The sequence below is a fragment of the Parambassis ranga genome, chromosome 10 (assembly GCF_900634625.1).
Source record: "Parambassis ranga chromosome 10, fParRan2.1, whole genome shotgun sequence".
Taxonomy (NCBI): Eukaryota; Metazoa; Chordata; class Actinopteri; family Ambassidae; genus Parambassis; species Parambassis ranga.
In genome coordinates, this window is record NC_041031.1 from 6,069,829 (window position 1) to 6,097,457 (window position 27,629).

At 40.7% G+C, this 27,629-nt stretch overlaps 1 protein-coding gene across 1 annotated transcript in view; it reads right to left on the minus strand.

Moving 5' to 3' along the window:
• The window catches only part of il1rapl2 (interleukin 1 receptor accessory protein-like 2), a 155,130-nt gene that overhangs the window by 1,772 nt on the left and 125,729 nt on the right, over positions 1-27,629 (minus strand). Inside the window, exons 7-13 of the mRNA XM_028416914.1 lie at positions 20,345-20,477; positions 15,049-15,194; positions 4,512-4,652; positions 3,215-3,275; positions 2,769-2,878; positions 244-389; positions 90-167 (exon numbers count right to left, since the gene is read on the minus strand). Coding sequence (XP_028272715.1) covers positions 90-167; positions 244-389; positions 2,769-2,878; positions 3,215-3,275; positions 4,512-4,652; positions 15,049-15,194; positions 20,345-20,477 — 815 coding nt within the window. The remainder of the gene's footprint in view (positions 1-89; positions 168-243; positions 390-2,768; positions 2,879-3,214; positions 3,276-4,511; positions 4,653-15,048; positions 15,195-20,344; positions 20,478-27,629) is intronic.

Genomic DNA, 27,629 nt, shown 5'->3' on the forward strand with positions numbered 1-27,629 from the left:
GAGGAGACAAGGTGGTGAGGACAGCCTTTCAGATTACCTCCATCTGTCCTCTCAGGACATTCGTTTGTCCCCTCTTTCTGTAAATGTACCTTGATCGTATGTTTAAGTGCTTCCACCTCTTGGTAGTTGATCACATTCTTCAGGTCTGCACACTCTATCATTATCACCTGGAACACACATAAACATGAAAAGAAACTGTAGAGCAAACAATACTGGACATCATCGAAACATGACAGTCCGTACCTTGATCTCCCCAGTAACCAGCATGGAGTGCAGGCGTGTCTCTATCTGGAAGATGCTCCACCCTCTTTTGGCGACAAACTCTGGAGTCAAAACGATGATCAAGCGTCTGCTCTGCTCCACACTACGAGCCAAGTCCTCAATGTAGGCTGGGAGGGACAGAGGGATGATGAACAGTGATCAGTTACCTTCAGACATAGACACATGTTTATGTGACATTACAGTAAATTGTATTTAAAAGGCAGAACAAAAAAATGAATCTAACACCGCCATATGTGTGTACATTTCCCTTTCATAGAATCTCCCTCAATCCTGCCGGCTGCATCCTTCAAGTCATTTTGTCCATAAACGCCTGGATTGACTGGCAGGAGTATATAACAGAGTGACAGAAGTGCTTGTGCAAGACTTTTGGCTCTGACACAGCACAGTGAAGTCAGCCCTTTAAATGGAGATCAGAGTTGTGCTGATACACCACCATCAACTCTTACTTATAACTTAGGGTGGAAAATGTGAAGTTAAGAGGGAGAGCAGGCAGACGATGAGGTGTGAAAAGTGAGTAAATCTGAGCTAGATGATGTGTGTCAGTATGAATACGACCCTTTGCACAAGCCTGGTGAAAACACACCTTCACCTTAATGACCCAATTACGTGCCTGCAGCATTCTTAATGTTTTCGGCAACAAGCGGCACAGAAATGGCTCGTTATTTCTCCGATGTGTAGTTACTGGAATGTCTGTGTGTTATGTGAACGACAGATTCCCTCCCTCTGTTTGCCTCTCTCCTACACCATTTCTTTACTTGCTAGCTAAATTAATGGCAGAGACTCTCCCACAACACATTGCAATTTCACGCTCAATTTGAGGGGCACAAATAGTACAGAACATCCCCAAAATTCAGTCTCTTTCATTCAAGTCTGCAGTCTGCCTTTCGTTCCTTCTTTTTATTTTTCTCCTCTCCCACCCCCCCGCCTGCCCTGCCCTTTTCTTCATCTACTCCCTCTCTATTTATAGGAATTATGTAAATCAATTAATAAAATAACCCAAACCAATGACCCCATCCCCGCCTCTTTCTGTGCCTGTTATTTATTTCCTGCTCTTGTTCATTTCGGAGGGGCAAAGTGGAGTGGGTAATTGAATGGTGTATTTTAGGTCACGTCACCCTGCTGCTCTGTCACTGGCTTTGGTTAGCAATAAAAAGCCACCTCTATCTATCTCTCCCCCTGTGATGCAGCATGGACATTTGTTTTGAGGATGTTTTTTTAGGGCAAAGGACCCAACTTTTGGAGAAATATGACATCCGTGTGTGTCGGAGAAAGGGGCATAATTTTAGCTAAGGGCAGACAGTGTGGAGCATGGCTATTCATTAGGAACCATATTTAAATACATGTATTTATGTATTTTTGGAGAAAATGTTAAATGATTCAAAGAACACGCATTACTTTCTACATTTCTAGGCAAATTAGAGTTATTTGGATCAGTATGTTGTTATTTTTGAAGTTTTCAGGACAAGGAGCAACCAAATGCTAATACATACAGGAGGAGATGGCATAATATTATTTTTTTATGCATTAGTTTGATAGTTTAATCACAAGGATTTTAAAGCACTGAGCTGCCATATTTCCTGCTATTACATGTTAGTGATCATTTTTGTAACTAGTACTGCTAACTTTAGAAAAACGACTACATTTAAAGTGGCTTCTCCCCATTATTCATACTTAGACAGACAAAGGAAGCAGGAGCTTAACCAAACTGCAGAGTTTTAGAAAAATAACAACCCTGCATTTGTTTTTTCAATCACACTGTTGCTTAAGAGTACTGAGCCAAACAGGTCTGTTAAAATCTAAGTTTGTGGTAAACTGCCGTGACTTTTCTGGGACAGCCTTTAAAAGGTGCGATATTTTTTAGCATGTTAATGTAAGGCTGAGAATGTTTCAGTTTCAGACAGAGATACAAACCACTCATTCTGCCATTCATGACGACATCTAACTGATTTTAGCCCTGTTGCAAACAGGATGTTTCAGTATCTGTACCTTTAAATGGAAGTGGGCTGCTAGCTAAAAGAAAGCTGTGGAGGCTGTCTGCAAAAGGCTGTGACAAAAAAAGCAAAAAAAAAAAACCTTTGAGAGAGAATGATACATTAACCTGGAAATGATGAAGGTGTTGTTGTGTCTTGCACAGGCTGAAATATAACCTACATGTGGGCGACTGTAGACATCAAAGTGAGAAGTTGACATGAGCCAGGCTGAGAAAGACACAGTGTGTCAAAGGTTATTGTTTTTTTCAGAGTATAGATGAGAGCTGTGTCTAAATAGATGGCACTGCTCTGCACCACTGCGAGTGTGTTCTGAGCGTACACGTGACCAACACCTGAAATCTGGACATATGTGTGTGTGTGTGTGTGAGGCTGCAAGATCCACATACATTTTTATTTATTCTGACAGAGAGATGAATGCTGGGTTTTGGGGGATTACAGCAACCCAGAGCGACTGGGAATGTGTGTGTGTGTGGAGGCAGACAGATTGATACTTACTACTGCTGGGTATTAAATCTCTGTCTGGTATGAACAGCTTGTATCCATAATGTTTCTCCAAAACGTCGGGCAAGATCTCCAACGCAAACGTTTCCTCATCGCTGCTTGTCCTGACAGAGACAGAGATGGTTAGTACAAAGGTATGCATACCTGATGTGGTTTTTATGACATAGTTTAGTTAATATGATCCCACGCACAGCTCTTCCTTTTTACAGTGAGAATAATTGTACAAACTTGTTGTTGATCTCTTTGTTTTTTAGGCACTAATCCTTCCTTGGAATGTCAAGTTCAATTAGAGGAGGGTGCTTCCTATGATTTTCTAATATTACGTTAGCAATAGTGTAAATAATTCATGGCTTTTTTATACATTATATAAGGATACTCACTCTTTTTTTTACTAATAACCTTTGCACGGTATCACACACATATATGTCGAAGATCCTGACCTGCCCAATGAGTCCAAATCCACTTTTGTATACGACAGGTAGGCATCATACTCTTTATTGTCTGTGGAGAGAAAGAAAACAATATTAACGATGCACCCAAGTGACAAAAAAAAATCTATCAAATCAAATCAAATCAACAGATCTGTCCACTTCCCTCTTGTGATTCTAGAACAGTGAACATATAATGTGTCAACAACTGCCCACTTTCTGGACTAGAGGACTAGAGGAAAACAGCAATTCATCCTTTTGGCTCGGGGATACACTGCTAAAAAAAAAAAATAAAAAATCTGGCGGCCTTAATTTTAAATCAATGCTTTAAATCAATATTACAAACTGACATCTTTGTAATTTTCTTCTGGCTGTTTTTCTGTTAAGGGAGCTATCATTTATGGCTGTGTCATTTGAAAAGTGCTGCACAAACAGGCTTATTATTCCACCAGTAGATGAAAAGTGTATTCACTGTTTTTGATTCTAAAACACTGCTTCTACTGACTGTAGATTGATCTTTTTTTTGTACTGTTTCTCTAGCAGTATCTCCAGTATCACTGGGGTAAAGAACTTCCTATAAAACTCAGTTCACACACTGATAAAAGCAAGTAAGGAAGTCTAACTTATATCAATTAAAGGTAGGGTAGGAGATTTCATTCTGATGCACTTTTTGTTAAATTAGTGTAACTTCTCTTTACAGTCCGATAGCAACCGATTAGTTAGACAGTTTCACATTAAAACGAAGAATATTAAACATCTGTGGAAGCTATAAAACGCTAAAAACATCAGCCAATCCTCCGGGTGGACCCTGCACGGAGTATTGGCTGGTTGTCACTCTCCTCCTGCTCTGCGTGCACCAGAGAGGTACGTGCATGATGGGTGAAGTCACAGACCGCAGCTCGTCTTCAGGTGATGCGCGTCCATGTGATTGGGAGGCGTGGCTTCGGGGTAAGCTCCAAGAGAAACGGGCGTGTGTTTACTTTTGAAATCTGGCTGACTCTCACTGAGTTTTCAAAATCTCCTCCCCTACCTTTAAAATGTGGCAAAGTTTGCACAGCTGTGATGCATACAAATGATGAAATTACCTCTTGATTATCAAAATAATAATGGGTTAATTATACCAAATACCAAGAAAATATTTGTGATTTGTGAAGCCAATACTGGTTGACCCATTTACTCCTCAGCTTGCCGTCCTCCATGTTTGTAGTTCACTGCTCTACCTGGCACAGTCAATGTCAAAGCACACTGATTTTAGCAGCCTGTCTGACCCCTTGTCATGAAATAAAAGTGAGCACTCAAAAAGTCTTACCATCTTCAGTTTCATCACTCCCAAAGTGTCTCCTGTAGCAGAGCATGATCTCCAGGTTGTAACACTTATAAAGTGCAGTTAAGACTCCCAGCAGCAGCAATATGACCCCGAGACCACCGGCCAGCTCCAGGCGATACATATCTGTCAGAAACACATCAAATGGAAGGGGGCGGGAACAAATGAATGAGATTGAAATTAAATGAATGTTTCTGAGACATCTAACCCGATGAAGAGGTACAAATCAAAAAAAGAAAGAATGGCTCCACCAATCAGGGTTTTATTTGTGTTCATTTTATTCTGTGCTTTTATAACCTAATACGCTCAAATCTGATTCAGTCTGTATCTCACTGGGAAGTGAATTAATGATAAAAACTAAAACTCATTCACCCACACATACGAGCAGAAAGCACAAACAAATGAGCTTAATGTCATGGAGGATGCACCCAAACACACAAATACAAACACATATACAGGGAACCAAACAAGTAAGACATAGTAGCAGAGCCTAGGCTGGCAGTGTAATTAATTAGGAGCTAATAATGGATGCTTGTTTGCTTCATTTGCTCAGTAACTCTCTGAAGACTTCAGGTCGGAGGTGAGAGACAGAATACAAACATCCTAGTCAAACATTTCATTGAGAAAAGGACCCTCTGTAATGGGAAGTGAGTTAGAGTTGTAGGCACATTATAAATGTTCAGCCTCAGCTGTGGGTTCACTGCATTGATGTGGTCACACACACCACACGCGCTCCTTGATTTAATGCAGGGGCCGTAGCATCTGTGTTTTTTGGTCGAGAAATAATGGAGAGAGGGAACAGAGCTATAGTCCAGGAGTCGCTGAGAGAATTGGGTCAGTTGAGTAGCACGCTCCCTAAGCACTCTGTCTTCAGATGCTTTCGGACCAAACAGTCCTGTGGACCCCCTGAGGATAACTAAGCACTGAGGGGAGCTACATACCTCAGACAGCCATTTTTAGTGCCCTGCTTTACCTTTATAATGGACACCATAAATAGAAGAAAATGAAGCAGCTAAGAAATAGGTTCATTGTGATTATTTATTATTGTGTTGGTCATTTTGTTTGCTTGCTTCCATGTTTCAACTATTTGAAGGTGTTTGCTCCTGGCTTAATCTGCATCCCATACAGTCGCATGGTCAAGAACTGAAAGAGCCAAAAGTAGTTTTTGTCATGACTTCTGACTTGTGCTCTATGAAGGTTAGGTGGGAGTTGTAACCATGGCAACCAAGTCTCTAAACCTAACCTTAAGGTATTTTATGCATGAACCTGATCAGAATGAAAAGCACACAGGTACTTCCACAGTAACACAGTTTCCACACTGAAATTGTAGATCAGATGATTTTCAATGGACAAAACACACAAAAAATGTGCTGCCTAGACTGAGAGAGATGGATAAAATCATGTCAACATGTCAGACACACACATACCAGATTTCAAATGTTGTGTATGTGTATGTGTGTGTGTGTGTGTGTATGAATGATAGTGCCATCATAGGCAATACCAGTGTATGGGAGATTAATGGAACATGGCTGGTGAATGACACCATAGGAAATATGATGCATTACTGTCCCACTTTTTTTACTCCCACACACACACACACACACTTTTCCTGGAACTACTCATTATGAAATTGTCATTGATTGATTTTCTAAGTCATGTCAAAAAATAGTTTCTAGTGAAATCTAAACTTGTACTGTGATATAATTAGTATTAATGTAACTTCAGATTGTCTGTGGATGTTCTCACTCATCCAGGTCACGGTCTCCCTGAGAGGAGGGGAGTGGCCAAACATTAAAAAAAAATCTCAATTTAAACTCTTGCAATCTGTAACTTCAGATTATTTGTCAGTGCCAGATTATAATGCAGCATGAATGCACTTGCTTTCAGCTCAACAATAGCATTATATTATGTATTTATATGTTTGTTTGTAAAAATACAAATAAAGGGAACACTTAAAGAACACAATGTAACTAAAGTCAGTCACACTTGTGTGAAATCAGCCTGTCCAGTTAGGATCAACACTGACTGTGAATCAGTTTCAGCTGCTGTTGTGCAAATGGAACAGACAACAGGTGGAAATGAGAGGCAGTTATCAAGACAGCCCTATAAAGGAGAGGTTCTGCAGGTGCTGACCACAGACCATTTCTCTGCTCTCATCCTTTCTGCCTGATGTTTGATCACTTTTGCATTTTGTCAGTGCTCTCACCCAAGGGCGTAGTATTAGCATGTATGGAGGTGACGTGTCCCCACCAATGTCCATTACTAAATTGTCCCCACCAAACATTGGTGCCCTGTGCTCTTCATGGATGAGAGCATTGGAGGCCACGCACACTGCTGAGCCTCATTCTGACTTGTCTTGAGGAATTTCCACTCAAGTTGGATCAGCCTGCAATGTGATTTTCCACTTTTATTTGGAGTATGGTTCCAAATCCGTTATTTTAGTGTTTCCTTTATTTTTCTGAGCAGTGTATATTTATATTTCCATTTCACTCTTACTGTCACTCTTAGCAATGATTTCCTGTTTCAGCAGGTGTCTGCTGCCCCCTGGGCACACAGCGCCACCTATTGGTGTGAACTATCAGGTATAATTATGGGTAAATTATGGCCGTCAGAATCGTAAACTACTCTGACAGACAGTTTCTTTGTTTGCTTGTCAGCTTTATACTTGTGCGATAGTGTGCTATATCAACATCCAGGCAGCACCCACAGTGTGGTAGTTGACACACTGCCTCTTAGTGTTAAAATTACAAGTTATCGGACTCCTATTCTGTGTGACGGTGTCAGTCAGACGTAGTGATCATAAAGACTTACAATCAAAGGGTTATTTTTAATAACATACCCTTGTACAAAATGTAGTGAGTGCAGTGTCATGGGTTCTAAATAGTACATTTTAGAAACATTCTTGGCAGTGGTGAAAGATCCATAAATACTGTACAGTATCAGAAGCAAAGTGACTGCGTGTAAACTCTTCAGGGTGAGGTGCGTCACCGTGGCAGCCAAGAAAATAGCAGAGAAGCTTTGAAAGTTTGTCTCAACACTAATCTAAACCTGACAAGAAACTAATGGAGACAGACCTGCGTGTCCTCCGGTCCTCAGTTAAAATTTAGTGTCAGGTTAATACTGTAATAAGACATTGATTTATTCTGTTGTTTATGTATTCAGACACGTTGATGTGGATCAGTTAATGAGTGCTGTGTAGGCCAATATGTGAAGGAAGAGGGCAAATGGTTCTAAGTTGTAATCCAGCCTCAGTTCCACCTGTGTCTCATTTACAGTGCCTTGCGAAAGTATTTGGCCCCCTTGAACTTTGTGACCTTTTGCCACATTTCAGGCTTCAAACATAAAGATATAAAACTGTAAGTTTTTGTGAAGAATCAACAACAAGTGGGACACAATCATGAAGTGGAACGAAATTTATTGGATATTTCAAACTTTTTTAACAAATAAAAAACAGAAAAATTGGGCGTGCAAAATTATTCAGCCCCCTTAAGTTAATACTTTGTAGCGCCACCTTTTGCTGCGATTACAGCTGTAAGTCGCTTTGGGTATGTCTCTATCAGTCTTGCACATCGAGAAACTGGAATTTTTGCCCATTCCTCCTTGCAAAACAGCTCGAGCTCAGTGAGGTTGGATGGAGAGCGTTCGTGAACAGCAGTTTTCAGATCTTTCCACAGATTCTCGATTGGATTCAGGTCTGGACTTTGACTTGGCCATTCTAACACCTGGATATGTTTATTTGTGAACCATTCCATTGTAGATTTTGCTTTATGTTTTGGATCATTGTCTTGTTGGAAGACAAATCTCCGTCCCAGTCTCAGGTCTTTTGCAGACTCCATCAGGTTTTCTTCCAGAATGGTCCTGTATTTGGCTCCATCCATCTTCCCATCAATTTTAACCATCTTCCCTGTCCCTGCTGAAGAAAAGCAGGCCCAAACCATGATGCTGCCACCGCCATGTTTGACAGTGGGGATGGTGTGTTGAGGGTGATGAGCTGTGTTGCTTTTACGCCAAACATAACGTTTTGCATTGTTGCCAAAAAGTTCGATTTTGGTTTCATCTGACCAGAGCACCTTTTTCCACATATTATGGAAGAGTGGCAAGAAGAAAGCCATTTCTTAAAGATATCCATAAAAAGTGTCGTTTAAAGTTTGCCACAAGCCACCTGGGAGACACACCAAATATGTGGAAAAAGGTGCTCTGGTCAGATGAAACCAAAATCGAACTTTTTGGCAACAATGCAAAACGTTATGTTTGGCGTAAAAGCAACACAGCTCATCACCCTCAACACACCATCCCCACTGTCAAACATGGCGGTGGCAGCATCATGGTTTGGGCCTGCTTTTCTTCAGCAGGGACAGGGAAGATGGTTAAAATTGATGGGAAGATGGATGGAGCCAAATACAGGACCATTCTGGAAGAAAACCTGATGGAGTCTGCAAAAGACCTGAGACTGGGACGGAGATTTGTCTTCCAACAAGACAATGATCCAAAACATAAAGCAAAATCTACAATGGAATGGTTCACAAATAAACATATCCAGGTGTTAGAATGGCCAAGTCAAAGTCCAGACCTGAATCCAATCGAGAATCTGTGGAAAGATCTGAAAACTGCTGTTCACAAACGCTCTCCATCCAACCTCACTGAGCTCGAGCTGTTTTGCAAGGAGGAATGGGCAAACATTCCAGTTTCTCGATGTGCAAGACTGATAGAGACATACCCAAAGCGACTTACAGCTGTAATCGCAGCAAAAGGTGGCGCTACAAAGTATTAACTTAAGGGGGCTGAATAATTTTGCACGCCCAATTTTTCTGTTTTTTATTTGTTAAAAAAGTTTGAAATATCCAATAAATTTCGTTCCACTTCATGATTGTGTCCCACTTGTTGTTGATTCTTCACAAAAACTTACAGTTTTATATCTTTATGTTTGAAGCCTGAAATGTGGCAAAAGGTCACAAAGTTCAAGGGGGCCAAATACTTTCGCAAGGCACTGTACATCCCGTGCTTGTCCTTGTCTGTTTGTCTGTTCGTCTGTTACCATCCTGTGTAGATTTTTGTAGGACTCACTCCCATTGCATCACATACAGCATCAATGGCAATCCCACCGACCGACATGAAGTGCCTTAGCAGTAAAAACAGATGACATGAGACAAGGACAGCAGACTCTTGTCAGGCAGCAAAGGGGCGACATGTGTGACCAAGATGACAAAGACCATACCTGCTTTTTCTAAATGAGACCTATAAATCTGAGACAAATGGAAGAAACAAGTGAAAATAAAACTGGTTCAAAAATGTTCAAAAGTGTTGGCACCTGGGGAGAATGGCACCCCAGTTTCCTGGATTTAAAGTCCACGAGCATGAGCCTGTTTCAGTCATGTCAGCCTGTTTGTGTCTTTGGTTCCTCCAATGAACATTTATAACCGCAGAGTTACTGCAGAATGCAGAGGAAAAAAAAGCGTTGCAGTTGACACATTAGTCGAATTTCAAACGTCATGTGTACACTAGAGAATAATGACACCTCCTACTATACCTGCAGTGCATTAGACAAAAGTTTAACATTATGTGACTTGAATATGTTTAAGTATATATATATATTTTTTTCATACACATGCACCGGCAGACATGTGGATCATTTGCATCTTCCAAGATTTAAAATAACTCTGCCAATTTTCCAGCAGTGCTCACGCAGACTTAAAATGCAGCCTTATTAGCTGAGGCAAACTATTTGAATGTAAATGTGTCAGCATCATTTCTCTTTGCCACAGATGTACGCGTTTTTCATATTAATGGGACACATTGACGTGATGACCTTTTTCTCTGGATGTAGTGCCAAACTGAATGACAAAAGACAGACATTTTTTTAAGGATAAGCCTAAACATGTGAGGCCGTCTTAAAAATCTAGCTGACATTCTGGTGCTTTTTTTAAATTAACATCCCACACTGCACCTGAGGTGCACTTTCCTTACAACAATGTAACTGCAGTTACCACGCCTCACCAGTAGACGTCTCTCCGACTCTACTGTCGCCAGCCTCACTCCCTACACTTACACACTATAGCTGAGTGAGGCAGGACAGCGACATGTGGAGGGGGATGGGTTGGGGGGAGGTTATGGCGGTCCAATGGGGGAAAGAAAAATAGTGAAATTTAACTAATTGCCAAATATTTGCTCTACAGTAAAGTGAACTCGGATTGCTTCCATTAGTAATGAGACACATTTAGAAAGCTCCGTCTCCCCCTGCCTCCATCCATCCCCTCCTCTCTCAGATTACCCCCCCCCCCTTTTTTTTTACTCTGTCACCCCCCCCCCCCCCCCCAAGCCTTTATCTATCTTTCTCACATATTTTCCATTAGTAATGAGTCACTTGCTGCCATCTCCTGATATCAGTGCACAGGAAAATGGGAGCTGAATTTTAAAGTTGAATTTTAAGTATGCTTTTTACTTATTAGGCATAAAAAGAGCAGGCGACTGTAAGGGGTGGCATATGATAAAATACATTTTTGTGACTATGGCTTTTCTCCATGTCAGGCTCTTTCTTCATTTTTAAAAGCAAGACACTGTCTTTGGTCTGCACAACATCTTTATAAATTCCACAGATTTTTACTATCTTCCTCTCTGTCTTTTTTTATTATTAAAACGGGAGTGCTGCAGACTTGTAAGGTCTTGGAGATTGATGAGCACGTATAAGTTAGTTAACTTATTACAGTAAAAAAAGGGGGGAATGTTTGGATGTTTATCCAGGAGCAGTCCTCACTACACATGAAACAAACGGCCTGTAGGGGGCCTGCACTCAACGCCTCACAACACTTCCACAAACCTTTGAGTGACATCCAAGAAACAATGTCCATGTCTTTCCAGAGTCCCCATCTGTCCTTCTGTTTGTCATTTTCTCTCAATCCATCTCCTCTCCTGTCAGCTCTCTCACCCTGTCTCCCTCCCTCCATTTTTCTTTCTAGTAAGACTCGTCATGGTGGCTGAAGGCAGCTCTTTCTGCTCTGTCAGTTACAATAAGTAGCTGTGCATGGTGTGTGTGTGTGTGTGTGTGTGTGTGTGCGCGCGAGCTCTAGGTGTGTGTCTGTGTGTGTGTCCATGAGTGCATGCGTGCAACATAGATGCATCAACCCATTACCCTGGGTCAGTGCGGAGTGAGAGCACACCCTAATTCAATCACACACACTCAGTGCATGAAATCAAGCTTTGATAACTTGCGCTAACTTAAGATAACTTGTGCTTTGTTTAGGCTGTCATGTTGTGTTCAGGGACCCAAATGCGACCCTATTAGCTTTGAGACAGAAGGCAGAACATGCTGGAACAGTAAACTTTTAAATATCCAAAAGTAGAAGTGGATTACAAATAACTTTGGTTTTGTTTCTTCTTTAAATAATTTAAATCTACTCAAAACAATTTAATCTTATATGTATGAGCATTATTTACTCAAATAAAGCAACCAGTCTTCCATAGAGATATCATTAGTCTTTTGTCTTCCATTGACCTTTTTAACCAGAAAGTAATTTACTGTATGTGCTGTGTGTGCTTTCAGTCAACATTGAGAGGAGCACTGCTGCTACAAGCTACAGATTAAACCAGTGATGCAACTGATTCAGTAGCCTGTCCAGCCTTGATACTTTTGTGTAAAAATGTGTTCAGATCATTGACACATGCACTCCTTTCACAAGCTTTAAAGAGGCGTTTATTTTTGCTGTAAACATACTGTTTGTATGACCTGCAACCTCACCAAAAAAGTGTTCTGTAAGATTAAAAGAAGTGTTAGTAAAGCTCATTTAAAAAAAATGGCCACCCAGAAAGCACTCCGCAAGGACATTTTCCACACATACTGCAGCCTGCTTCAACTTCCAGCGCTGCACTGTGTTGGTATGGCAAGGTACTCTTTCTCAAATGTTTTTTTTTTTTTTTTTTTTTTAAATCCCATTACCCTTAATGCCTCCGCTGAGAGGAATGTGTGTTTCTATGTAAATGTGTCGACACACATGCACATAAAATCTCTTATAAGGTATGGCAACGCTGTTTCTTGCTTGTTTCAGTCTTTGTACACAAACACATGTACACACAGTTTCCTGTAGGTAATTACGGTGTTAAGTAATGAGGTCCCCACAATGCTCATGCTGAGGTGTGTGTCTGCTTGATCCCTGTGTGTGTGTGTAAGAGAGAGAGAGTGTCCCTAGGGTGGTAGTTAAGTATAGTAAGATAGATTTGACACCCAAGGCATTCAGCAGGAGTCAGACAGGGAGAGAGAGAGACCTGTTTTTAGTCCTTTGTTTCTCAACCAATCCTCTCATACACCCCTTACCTTCCCCGTCTTTATCGCTCTGTCTGCATTACTTATCCCTTGTTCTCCTTGTTCCACCTCCCACCATTTCAGTGCCTGTTTACGTCCTTCCACATATCTCCATTTCGCCATGTTTTGCAGAACATACATTTACTTCATATGGTGGGCATTGACTATAGGCCCTGTGTTCCTCTGGGATTTGTGGTAACAGACACAATTCATCTCCTCCAGCGCTGTTTTACTATTCTCGCCTTCTCTTTGTCTCTCTAGGTTTCTTCCTCTTTCTCTGGGTCTTGGCCTCTGACTCGAACAGGCCGGCTCTCTCTGCTCATCAGATGGAACACAAGATACTGCAGGACTGCTGCAAATGTTTTACAAAAGGAGAGGTGCCCTCATGCATTTTTCAGCTGAATATTTAAAGCGGTAACTATGAGATCCTTCCTCTCATCTGTGGAGCTCAGTACTTTTTTGCTGTGGTGTTTTCTCACTGCACTTTATGGAGCTCACCTGTCAATCAAACAGAGTCCAGTGCGAGGAGTTCTTCCTGGATAAATGAGATTATACAAGCAGCGCTTTTTTTCTAATTCTCTCAGCAAATGTTTAAAATGAAGCTTTGGAAAAAGCTTTTTGACAGCACACATTTAAAGTCTTAATTATCTTGGAAGCAGGTCACATCCACAAATATATACTAGGCCATAAAGGTAGCATCACGTCCTGAGCTGGAGAGGTACTCCTTGTTAACAGAATCATAAAGAGAGATAGGATTTTTCTTAGGTCACTGCAGCAGGAATGGTTTATTTTTATGAAGCCAGAGGAAAAAAAACCGCAGGTTTTGGTGGAAGCTCTAAAATCCAAATGTGTCCCTATTGTTTATTACTTTCTGTTTGACTACTACATATAGATATGCCAGTCACACTAGGTGTTTAATTAAGTTAATGGAATAGTCTGACAGTGTCCCAAATCCTGTTTTTCCGCGTCAACTGTTGTTATTTTGAGTGCATCACTGCACTCACAGCATCACCACATCATGGTATTACTGTAATAATATCCTCACAGAAAAACACCACATTGTGGTACATATACATACATCCCACAGATACGACACATGGATACATTTATGCTATGGTTGGGGTTAGGCATTTATAAACAGGGTAAGGGGTTGGGGTGAGAGATCATGATTTCCATCTGTATTCAAGAAGGAAACCACTTCCTTCTGTTGTCACCATATTTAGCAACTATGGCAACAGGTCCCCCCCCACAAACACACAATGAATTAACAACAGGGGAACAACATAACCCAGATCTCCCCGTTTCCAACAACTTCCTTTCAGCCCAGCCAGCCGGGAGATGTAATTCCTCAAGGAGGTCCTGGGGCGGCCTTGTGGTCTGTAGCACAGATGGCTGTGCCTGGTACCCCTAAAGAGAGACGCCCAGGGGGCATCCTAGTCAGGCGCCTGAACCACCTAAAGTGGCTCCTGTCCATGCAGACGAGCAGTGACTCTGCATTGTAGACCATAAAAGACTGACTGTGTGCAATCATTACTTGAACAGTTGTTTGACTTATTTTTAAACTGCAGGCTAATTTACTAACATTTGTAATATAAGTGCTCTTGTTAAGGTTCTGCAACTTTCAGCTATTTACAATTTATAAGTCAATTTAACAGTTCATGAGGGGTGACATTACTCTCAGAACACTTTGGTTGTATATATATATATTTTTTTTTTCTGGAAATATTTCATTCCTGTATCATAAAACACAGCAGATAAACATAAAAGATAAAAGAATTAAATTAAATTTAAATAAATTTGATGATTATTTTATTACAAAAAACTATTTGCACTTCCTCAACTTCTTTCACAACACAAAGCAGATTGAGGTGCCCCAAAGCTCAATTCTAGGCCCCAATCTGCATTCAGTCTATCTTCTGTGAAAAAGCATACACTCTGTTCTAGGCAATTATAATATTGGCTTGTGAGGATGTTGATGACGCTTCATATTAGTGCAGACAAACTGAGTGATGCTGACAATATAATAAATGTGAACCATATGCTGCCAGATACCTTAATGAGCAATTTACCTGCAGACTGTTTGTGATGATATGTCATTATAGCTGTCAGTCACACATTTACTGTTTGGAAGAAAAAAAAAAGGAACATCGACAATAATGGTGCGATAAAATGATGGCGCTTCTAATTAATGGGGAGGGAAATTTATGAGAAAAGAAATAAATAAACTACCTTTCTTTTGCAGTATAGCGCTCCCGCTCCGCTTTCCTATGTGGTTCTCCACATAACAGGTGTAGTTGGCTAGATCTGCCTCCTCCACAGCATCAAATGTTAAGGACAGCTGCACTTCCTTCTCTCCTAAATGCTCCCTCAAGATCCTAGACAAAGAAAGAGACACAAATAATAGTCACAAACCACAGAGACATCTAAAATTTACTCCTTTAAAACACTTAAGGAAGATGAGAAGGACACAAACTTGAATATCCCCTCTCCCAGATTGCTTCAGGGAGAGAAGTAAACTTGTGTAAATCTAAGAGACAGTGTGTCTAATACTAGTTAGAGCAGGAGAGGAGGCACAAGGTAACACCGTGGAGCAGAGTATATAGGGCAGATAAAAAAAAAGAGAAGAAGACAGAGGGAGCAAGGAGGCATGTGTAAAAAAAATGTTGGCGACAGCTGGAAAAAGCTTCTCTCCTTATGGTGAGGTCATCCTCCTCTAAAGGCATATGTGGAGGAGGAGGAAGAGGAGGAGACTGAACTGATGTCTGGGTCATGATGTGCACTTTTAAGCCTGATTTAAGGTCAGATTGAGCCATAACCAGTCAAACCTAAGATCAAACTAAGTGTGCTGAGACGGCAGATTTGGTGTGGTTGGCACAGATGGTCCAGTAGCACAGCTTGGAAGATTTTTAACCAATCTGTAGCTATAATAGCAGAAGCTATTTTTATGTAATAGATCTTTATGCATATTCATTCCAATCATATATTCCTATGAATGCAGTTTCATATTTGAATAATTGAAATGATTTACAGATCATTTTGATTGCACAATGTGAATGATAAGAATATAAAGCATATGTGTGTATGTGTGTATGTGTGTATGTTCGGATGCGTTCACTGCTGAGATTCACAATAAAAGTGGATGTGGTTTTAAAACTATCTAAGCTGCAGATGCTTTTTGTCTCTTTTAATTCTTCTGTAATGCCATTCAAACATTTTATTTGGTTTATAAGATATACAAATTAGCACATTCAGTGCCACACATTAAATCGGTACTAATTAAAAAAAAAAAAAAAAAAACGTCAGCCCTCGTCTCTCCTGCCTTACTCATGGAAACATGGAACATAAAAATATGAGAACCTGTGGAGTTATTCAAACAGTCCAGCTGCATGTTGTATCATCAAATTAGTGGTTATTATTTTGACTGGACAGTGTTTGAGAGAGAGAGAGAGAGAGAGAGAGAGAGAGAGAGAGGTTTAGTGAACAATATATTCCAATGATGCAGTGACATTTCATGTACCCAACCCCCTGCTATTAACTCTATTGAGAGGTTCTGAGAGGAAGATAATTTTAAGGCCAGTGTCTTATGAAGATGACTATGAAGTGTCAGCTTTTAATACTTGAGTAATCACAGCTTGAACCTCTCAGCAAAATGTCTTGGACTGGGACCGGGCCAGATAAAAAGAGTGTGGACAATGAGGACAAATCTGAACAGACTTTTCGACTGTTGCTTTCATGATTTCACCAATCTCCTACAATAGAAGCTTCAGTGTCTGCAGATGGCATTATAACTTTTGCATTAAACTGAGATAACACCACATAAAGATTCAAGTTTCAGCCCGAGTAGCTGCAGAAGGAAGTGGTGGATCATGGGTTTCTAGTCTGTGGTCCAACCCAGACTGCAGGGTTTTAGAAATAATGAGCATATCCCATGCACAGTCAGCGCTTGTGCCAGGAGCAGTTTACAGTATGCACTGGTTTGACCTACAGTAACCATGTGGGACCGACTCTATAACACACAGGAGGTTTGAACCACATGGGAGTCGGCACATTCCAACCATGACAAGAAGAGATAAAGCAGTGTGCAGTGTTGTCCTTTGGATCTGCTGGTAATTCAACCTTAAAAATGAATGTTATCTGACACATAAGAGCTTGCAGGTAAAGAAATTTGACACACGCAGGGGTGATCCCTGTGGGAGGTGTAACCCTTCTTGTATTTAAGTTTGAGCAGCAAAAAAAGCAGTGGAATCCAAAGACAGAATTATCATGGATAAGATTACAGAAAACGCTGCATTAAAATGAGTTCAAGATATTCATGAAGGAAAAACACCAACTTGTATGATCTCTCTCTGTGTCTGTGTTTTAGTGCCCCATCAGTGTGTCAGTGGTTTTCAGAGTATGCTTCACTCTGATTTCTACCCAGGCAGAGCCTCAGAGGTCTCTGTCAAAAGCAGCGACTTGCTAAAATCCTCAATTTAAAACCCATCACTTCCTCTCTGCTGTTTTCTCACCTTTTCTTCAATAACTCTATACATACTCCTCCACCCTCCCCCACTGCTTGCCTCCCTTCATCTCTTCCACCAGGGTGAAATCACTATTAAAAATCACCATTTAAAAAAAACAAAGTATCTTTCTTTCATGTACCCTCACTGATTGCCCTCAGTGGTCACATCCTTCCAAAGACACCATCAACTAAAACAGCCTCTTCAAACTGAGGTCACAGAGACAGTTCAATTGCAGCTCTGTACACCATGTACCCCAGGGTTCAGTCTTTAGTCCTGTCCTGTTTATTGTGTACATGTCTCCTTCACCATAATTATACAGTTTTATAAATCCACCACAACTCTATTCATTTAGTGTCTCACCATGACCACATGTATTGAATGCATCCAGACAGCACTGCAGTAGTAGTCTTTATATCTACTGTGGACAAAGCTCACTCTAAACAAAGTCAATAAGGATTGACATCCTCTTCCTTTTTGTTTGTGGCTCTTATAGCCGCAAGCTTATAAAGACAAATAGTAATGCCCAAACTTTCTTGATTTGTTTTACTTTACTTGTGTTTTAAGCCCCTGGTTAAGGTTTAACAGAGGATTGCTAAACACATTTTCATAGGAAAACAAAAGCACATACACAAACTTTTTCTCCGTGAGCCACATAGACAGCTTAGACCATCTTAGACATGGACTCAACAAGACCTGTCGACTAATGTTAGCATCAGATCCTTTACACTAGGCTTCATGGGACTATGAGATCCGGCTGTTTGATAAATCCTGTGTGCTTTTCTTATGAAATATGTTGACTGTGTGTTCACATGTGTTTTGATAAGATATATTTGCATACACAAAGAAAGGCAGTAGAGTGCTTGATGTATGGTAATAGCATGCAGGCATCATTACATGTGTTCACATTATCATGGAGGCCACAAGATGGTGTAGGATATTATGCAAGTTGATCCAAACAGGTCGGTGCGGCAGCAGGAGACATGGAGGGAGCTCAGAGTGGACAGATTAATGTGCATCGCAGCAGGAGTCCGCCTGCTGTATAGTGTGATTGTTGAATTTGGAATAGCTTTGTGATTGGATCAGAGGTGGCCGGAGGACTGGACTGAAAGATTGAGGACTCATCAGGCAAAGGTTAATTTAATACCACAGGGCGTGATTAGTTTCAAGTTTAAACACTCCCACTCATGCACGCCGCTGCTCTCTTTATCTAAGACACTATTTTCCCATGAGGGAACATTTTCAGAGGCCAGTAAGTGGCTTAGCAGTCATGGATAGCATACTATACTTGAGGCATAAAAACTTGGGTTCAAGCCCTGGATCAGCAAGCAGCTCTCCTGCTGAAGTGTCCTACAGCAAGACACTGAAGGTCTCTCAGCGTCACAGCTGCTGCTGTGTAGCTGACTCTCACCTCTGACCTCCCAGCAGAGGGTGCAGAGGAAGAGGCAAAAGTGTTTCCCTTTAGGGGGATAAACATTCACATTATGACTGGTGGAGTGATCAAATGTGATGTCTTTGAGTAGGAGAGAACATTTTGTCTGGAGTTTACTTTGAAACACTTTCTGCTATTAAGAGCTTTCAGGTCAGGGCCAGAGTTAGTGCTGATGGGTAAACCCAAAAGAAGACTGTGCTGCAGTTACATATCATCACACTTTTTCTTTTACACAGTCTACTGTAAGAAAGTAGTTGGTAATTCTGCTATATGGTGCATTAATCAATGCTAGCACCTTTCCAAACTGCCATTGGCAGAATGTGTGACTGCACTTGTATTGTTATGTACCAGTTTTAGTTATGGCCTAAACCCTAAACACTGTACCTAAAAATTCACCCACACTTGCTTTGGTTGTATATGCTCAATGTATTCCTGCCTAATAGGGGTTTATGCTCTTGCATGAGGTTCTACCTTTTTATAGGGTTACCTGAATTACAGGTCTTGGTTTCATTCCTAAGACTGAATTAATTAAGATATATTATTCACTTCCTAATTCAGATGTATGAACAGAAAAAAATAAGATATTGACCAACGTATGGATAATATTGAAACTGTCAAAATATGAATTTTATTGGGCCTGAGTGAGCTGTTTTGGTTGATAGATTCATGCACAGCACTGAAAAATTGAACAATTTATCTCTCATTAGACAGTGAGATGGAAAATACACTGTGTTTTTCTGTAGGATAAAGCAATGCTAGAGCTGCTCACCACTAAAAGCTTGGAAAATGTGCTTTCTGTACTACTGAATACAGCACGAGTGTATATATATATATAAATAAATATAAAGAAAGCTTGCCTTGCCTAGTTGCCTAGTATTAAGTAAGTAGTAGTAAGTCTTATGGTAAATATTGTAAAATCACAGAACATCCCCATTTAGCGCTCTGCATCTGTTCACTAGAGAAAATAAACCATTGTCTTTCCCCACCTCCAAACAGAACAAGCTGCTGCTCTGAAACTAGTCACTGCTGTCATATTTTTCCATCCAACTTTACCCCGACATAAATCAAAAATATTTAACCAACATTTCTATTCATATATTTTAGAGAGACTGCCTCACACTGGCTGTGTGTGTGTGTGTGTGTCAGGAGACTGCAGGAATGTAGATGTTCTGATGGTTGCCATGGTAATCCATCAGGTTGTTCTAATGATATTTGATGCCCCGCAGACAATCAGGCTTTTCCCAATAGAGTCCAATGTAATTGGTCCCAATAGGGAAGAAAATGAATTCAATTTAACTTTGTTATTAGAATTCATAATTTTTTTTTTAGGTAAGTTGAAAAGAAAGCTGTCAGGGAACCCTCAACTAGTCATAAATCATGAGAGAATAAATTAGATTCTGACGGTGTGAGGAGTGCAGCTGGAGTCGAGCTTTTCAGAAATTAATTAACAACAGAAACCTGTAAACGTGAGAGAGCGTAATTGATGTTGAATTGTGTTGCCCTGTTTTATCTGGAACCTCTCCAGACAATGATTAGGAGGTAATATTGTACATGTCATGGATCAATACTTTTTTGTAGATGCTGTTGTATTTACCTGACTTCACTCTCTTTAATGTGTCCAGCTAGTTCTTCCACAAACTTTTCGCCTTTCATCCAGTAGATGATGGGCCGTCTGTTTTCCCCACTGTAGCCAAAAAAGGCTTTGCAGTCCAGGCTGAGAGGCATACCTACAAGACACAACACAGCACTGTTAGACAAAGAGAGAGAAAAAACTTTCTCTGTGCTGTTCTGAAGCTGTAACATCAAACTTAATCATGACCACAGAACACAGAATAAAAAAAGACTAAACAAAGACTAAGACAATAAATCCAAAGACCACTTTGGAGTGGGGAAGAAGGACTTTTTCATTTCTCCTCAAAAATTTATAGATGTCCAAAAAAAATCAGGGGTACAGCAAGGTGTCCATTTGGTTCTCTGTAAAATAAAAAGAAGATGATGGTGAAAATGTTTGATTTATATTTAATAGCACTACTGTATGGCTAAACCTGCCATGTTCCATTAGCTGCAACGGTTCACACAAAACATTAGTTGGTGGCACGTACAACATTTGAAAAAATAAAAATAAAAACATGTCTGCCTGAAAGGACAATGTTAACTTAATTAAAAAAAGTGATGTGGAGTAATTGAACTTTGTTGCTTAAGGCAGAGGGAATACATTTTAGAAAACATGACCATTTAATTTGTTCAACGTAGCCTCTACACACTTAGTCCAGCAGTCATGTAACTTTCTTTGCAAAAGTCAGTGACTTGGACTTCCAGAAACCGGCCAAAGCAGCAACGATCAACATCATGATTATCCAAAGTGTCAAAACTGGACACCACAAAGCTCCTTCTCCAGCTTGGAGGAAGATATAGTTGTCTGAGGGTGCCAATCAGTTGAACTGGGTTGGTGATGGATAGTAGGAAGAGCAGGGCTTTTTGTTACATGGTACTTGACCACAAGGGGGTGCTACTCAAAAGTGGAATCCTAGTTTTGTGCTTCAACATAATGTGATGTCACATCCTGTCTGGGTAAAGCAAAGCACACTGTCAACTTGAACCTGTTAGGAGAGAGAATAACGTGTCCTGTGCTTCAGGCGAGCTAGGCCAGCTAGTATTAGCAAACATGGCCGTTTGGGGCAAGTTGTCACATGTAGCAACTTGCCACAGACACTAGTTGGGTATATGCTATAACAGACACAGAGATCGTTATAGATGGTTAATCTTTGTTCACTTTTTGCTTTTTGAGGGAAGAAAGAAAAAACTCACAGGAGAGGAAATGGTCATGTATTACAAAAGAAAAACAAGAAATGGCAGCACACCACCTGGTGTGATGCTAAAGGCATTGAGGAAGGTGACATTAGCCAATAAATCAATTAGGAGTACAGCTACGGATTATAACCTCAACTACCGCACACTGGGTCGATACTGCCAGGCATTCACAAGGGCGGAAATAAAAGTGGTAGGGTGCAAATCAACACGCCAGGTTTTTAGTAGAGTTGGAATCTCATGTCTTAGATTGTCCCATTCAGGACACAGGCCTTCCAGGCCCAAGCACTGACCAAACCATCCAAAACCCAAGCTCTAACCCAACAGTTCCAGACCACAGTGAACTGACCTTCACCACCTCATACTTGCCTCCTAATGAAAGCCCCACCCACCAATCAACTCCATAGGACATTTGGCCATACCCAGAACCTGCCATTCTTATTGGCACACCACAAAAGCAGTTACTTGAGCCTGAAAGGCAGACACAGGGCAAAATCCCATGCCTGGTGTGTGTGGAGCCATTTAAGCAGAGGGGAGACTTGGGTGCAATGCCTAAAATGCACTCAGGCGGCTCATGAAGGATGCACCCCTGGCAGCAGTTTGTGTGCGCCAAAGGTGTGATTCTGATGATGAGTCAGTCACTCTAGTGAGGTTTGACATTTGGTTTGAGATTTGTTTGTGTCTCCCAGACACTTTTTTATTTGATGTTTGATTAAAATCCTTTTCCAGATGTTTGATTAAAATAAACATCTGATTTCAAGGCCATGTTCCAATTTTTGGTTCATTAATCAATCAATGTTTTTTTTTCCAAATTTAGTTAGTTTAGTTAATTTAGAATATTAATTAAAAAAAACCCGGCACAACACTAGTGTGCCCAAGACTGATCTTTTTTTTTGGTAAGTATTTATTTAACAATCTGATGCACTAACTTTAAGATATATACCACTGTAAAAAAAGCCCTGGTCTCCCTACAAATCTAATCTTCTGGACGTCCACCACTGTGGACCTGGACCTGTGGGCTGGAGGACTGTCCTTGTGAAAGTACAACCTTGTTGTCAGCTTCTTAATCTGCCTCAAAGACCACTCTAGCAGGTCCCTCGAAGAGTGTGACCATTCTTTGGCAGCTCTCTCTTTGCATTCCAGAAAAAAGGGACCACTGAGCCCGGGTGTCTGCACTGTCTCTATTGTTATCCTGTCTCTTGTTGGACTACAGTCTCCTCCATGGTTACACATTTCTTTGGAAATCATGGGAACACTATGTGCTATTCAGCCAGTTTCAGGAGCCAGTGGGTTTAATCTCATGCATGTTCAAGTCAGTGCAGGCTCTGTGTAATGAACTGTTGTCTCTAGAGTAAATAAAATAGACTAAAGTGGGTTGTACAGTAGGTTATTTAATTCTGGCACACATACACTGTATGTGCTGACAGTATCCACGCAGGCTCTCACACACAGTTGTGTAAGACCTTGAAACATCCACCTCTGTGTGATTACAGCTATCACTGGTGATGATGGAGTATTAATGAGCATTCTAATGAGCGCTACCTCGTTAGGCAGTCAATTAGCAGATAATTATGATAGACCTCAGTATTATCATAATGATAGCTCTATCAACACACTCAAGAACCAATACCGAATGCTACCGATCAGGGGTATATACATGTTGTGGACAGACAGAGCTCTTGAAGCAAAGGTTGACAACAACATGTTGCTTTTTATACATTTGACTTTTATGTAGTGAGCAAGAGACACAGGTGCTTCTTGTGTCCTTAGCCTTGTGTGAGGTCGTGACTGATATTCATTTTTATAAAGAAATCTTTCCTCTGCTTCCTAAAGGTTCAATGAATATGAGGAAACATCATCAGAAAATGTCTGAGGAGTGCGTTATGTTTGGTGTCATTGTATCACCTGTTTTAAATGATGGAGGAGAGGGAAGAGGAGCTTTGACTTCTGTCCAATTATAATTTCAAACAACCCAAAAGTAGTAGTGGTCACTTTTTGTGTTTGCTTTTGAGGTAAGGCAGTCAGCTTTCAACACACACACACACACACACACAGGGTGCAGATTTGAAATTGGTTAAGCTTGATTGCGTGTGTGTGCATTTGTGTGTGTACAGTATGAGCTCTGCAGTAATTGATTAGCACCCTGAGGGTGTGTTTGTGTTCTCAGCATGTTATGGTGATTAAAATCATCAACTTTGTTTGCACTTGTGTGGCATGAGTGTGCATGAGTGCATGTGAGTGTGTGTGTGTGTGTGTGTCTGTGTGTGTACGTGTACCATGCAATCAGATATACAAGCCCAAGAAATCCCTGTCTGCATTTCATATAGCCAAGTCAAGTCATCATCTCTATTTGTGGCTGCAGCAGCAGGGCGCCTGTAAGAAGGCGGCTGGTACTTGTCATTAGCATCGAAGAAAGACATTGTGCAAATGATTGATGGGAATTTTCCCAAGCCCGGTGTATTGCTTCGCACTGCTGCTGAGCGTGATCACACCTAGACGCCGTTTCTTTTGGCGTGTCACACGAAGGAGGAAGTCATTCTGCCTAATCACATGTGAGTTTGCAAACAACCGTCACATGACTGTTATCCGCTCTTTGCAACTTTACTTCAGACTGGCAGGCTTGTCGGTGCTCCTCAGTGTAGCCTCTCTGAGATGTACATAAAGAAGCAGCTGAATCTGAGCATCAGTCCAGACTGTGGTGTGCCCTTGGTTCATTTTTTTAAAGCCGCTATCCAAGCATGAAGAACTGCTGGTTATAAGACACCAACATCTGTTTCCTCCTGCCTTGTGTTTTGAGGTCCTTTCCTGTTTTACAGGTTCATACTATATTCTCACTGCAAGAAAAATCTTACTGCTGGTTTATACATTTAATTTGTTATCAAAATTATAAAACAACCTACAAATCTAAATAAATCTTTGTTCCATTAACATCCTCAGAGGTAGTACAGGACTCTGTGGAGCATTTAGTGCCTTTTTAGCTCTGTTTTGGTTCACTCACTAGAGTACAGATTTGGAACGCTCTTTGTTCAGCTCCAAACAGCAGGACAAGTTAGCAGGTGAACACAGAATAAATAAAAGATTCATGTACTAACTTGGGCTTGTACTGAATTAGTCACATGATTGGGGTTGAAAGCGTCACATATGAAACCTAAAGGTAGCATTTCAGTAGTCTAAAAGACTTCACTGAAAGTCATTTAGTGCCAAACATAGACCATGTTGGTCACTTCTTTTCAGGCTGTGAATTATACTGTAGAAGGAGAAGAAAACAGTTGTAACCATAGTAACTGAAACCCTATGGCAGCACTTGATAAGAATCAAACAGGTGCCCTGGTTTAAAGAGCAGAACTCCACCTCACCTGTTATCACAGAGTCTGTAGTGGGCTTTTGGGACCTTGAATGCTACTAATATCATATATTGGATATGAAAGTGAAAACTTTGGCATCATCTTTGTGATGGTGGACACTCATCTAATACACAAATCAACAATGTAAGTCCGACCTGTCCTGACGTATGCTCAGGAGGAGCTGATTTGTGATGACAGTGATGTTTCATATTAGTGAGAGGGAGGGACACAGGGAGGCGGTAAATTCATAGCTATTCAGTCCTCTTTGCTTCTTCCTCTATACATACTATACACATCATTAGTCTGTTTCACTTGTCAGTCTTTGGGGTTTCCTGTTCCCTTCCTGTTTTCTCTCCTCATCACTGAAATAGATTCTCTCTCACCTCTGCATGTCTCCGTGCCTTTATCTCTCTGCGTGTCAGGATTTTTTTTTGCTCTTTGCTATTTTTCCACCCTCTGTGCCTCCTCAGTCTTTTCTTTTTCTCACCCTCCCTCTGTCCTGTTGTCCCTGTCTGTATAGAAACATTTCACCCGCAGACACACATCTGTCACTGAAGTGTCAGCTTTCTGTATGTGTGAGGGCAAAAATGTATCCAACTTGTAAATCCTGCTGCTTTACTGACCTAAATATACGTTTTCAAATGTAACAGGTAGAATAATCAAATGTCTGTTAGAATTAAAATAGAAACGGAGAAAATAAATGACTAAAATTAATGACAAAACAAACAATTTGGACTTGGAAAGGAAATGAGAAAAGAGCAGATAACGGTCAGGTGAAGGATTGTAGGAGAGAAGTAGGACAACCCTTAATGAGGGAAATGAATCATTGAAAACCAGCTTTGTACAACCACACACACACACACAATCCTGCATTAGTGTTCTTGACAAGTATGTATGAAAAAAGGCACCTGAGCTAATGGATCCAGAATTACAGACTTGGACTGTCATGTATTTTTATATTTCATGTCATCTGTGATTCAGCCCCTTCATTAAACCTTGGCCTACTTAATAGCAAGATTAACGTTAAATAAAGGTTGTGAAACTGAATTGTCCCCTTCCTCTGGAAAATGACAGGTGCCAGGGGAGCCGTGGAGCCGTTTCGGTGCAGATGGAAGTTTCAATTAGCACGTCTGAGGAAATTATAGAGAGATTTTAATGCACTGATTAATTTAGTGCTTCTTTCTACAGTAGGCTTTGAGGGCTAAAAGATGGCCAAAAGGGACAACTGTAAAATTATATAAAATAAGCCCAGGGTGGTGAATGACACACCATGTCCTTAGCAGAGATATCCAGTGAATTTAGAGGCCGACTGAGAAACACAGAGCTCAAAGTGTCTGGAGAGAGCGCCTCAGCCACACAAACACATAACTACAGTGTCCACCTCTCTTTAAGAGAAGATAAACCTCTCTGTTTATCTGTTGCATCCTTTTGCACAAATAACTACAGAGGAGTCTGGAAACATATTGCAAGTTGAAACATTGAGCATCATGCATGATATAACAAGCAAGCATCCCGGCTTATATTTAGTCTTCTCCTCTCTCTATCCACCTCTTGCGTGCTGCTGTTTTCGGCTTCATCTCATGCTGCAGCAAAGAGCCTAGCCACATTTGACAGCTAGCCAGAGTCAGACGAGGCTTTCTTGCACATTGTTTAATTCTGGCAGCAGCATGCTCCAGTGCCACTGACTTAACCAACGCACTGATCCTTTTCACTTAAAATGTTGCCTTTCTGCTGCAGAGTTAAAACATTCTACAAATACTACACATGGCTTTAAAAGAAAACTCTAGGAGCACTGATATGTCTAGACAGATTCTCTGCAGCAGGAGTGTACAAAGGCTTTAATGTAGGGCCACCCAAACTCTTGTCATATATCAGAGGTTCTCATCCTAGAGGTTGAGATCTCCAGAGGATGACTACATTTGGGAGATGGTGAATAGTCTGGTCTGAGATGAGGAACATAATTATCAGATAGTTACGTGTATTTGTTCGACATGCAAAATTAGTTATGAACAGGTCATTCTTAATTCTCTGAGCCACAGCACACAACATAACCTGAAATTATTCAATGGTATAACCAAGTATGGAGCTGTAAAGTGGGTGGAGCTCTGGGCTACATGTGTAGTTTTTTACCTCAAAAAATAATAGAATAATAGAAGCACTTGTCTCTACAGGATAATATCGTATATGGATAAAGCCCATTAGTACAGTGGGTGCTGAAGAGACTGCAGCCTCCCCTGCTGGTCAGAGTGCATGTATGTTCTAAATACACCAGCATCATTCAAAAACGATGCCACGCTTATAACCCATGACAGAATGCAGTAAAAGATTGCTCAGTCTCTAATGTAACAAAATGTAAATGAATTTAAGTGAAACACAGACTTTGTTGAATGTAAAACACCCTTGTCTCATCATTTATATTTTGCAGACTTTTTCCCCTCTTCATCTGATCTCTTCCTTCTCTCAAAACAAGACCACTTTAATAAGATATTTAAGATTGGGGGGTGTTATGCTGTCACATGAGTATCAATTCGAAAGAGAAAAGAAAGAAGCTCAAATCCTGTAAACAAAGCCTTGTTGCTGAATCACAGCACGCAGTAAGAAGCTAACTCCCTCTGGCTACAATGCCTCAGGTGATAACACAAACCTGATTGAAATGTTCTCAAAAAGGAGCTTCAAACTACCATAAAATGTGTCAAAATGGAGACTGATCAAATATATATTTAAACA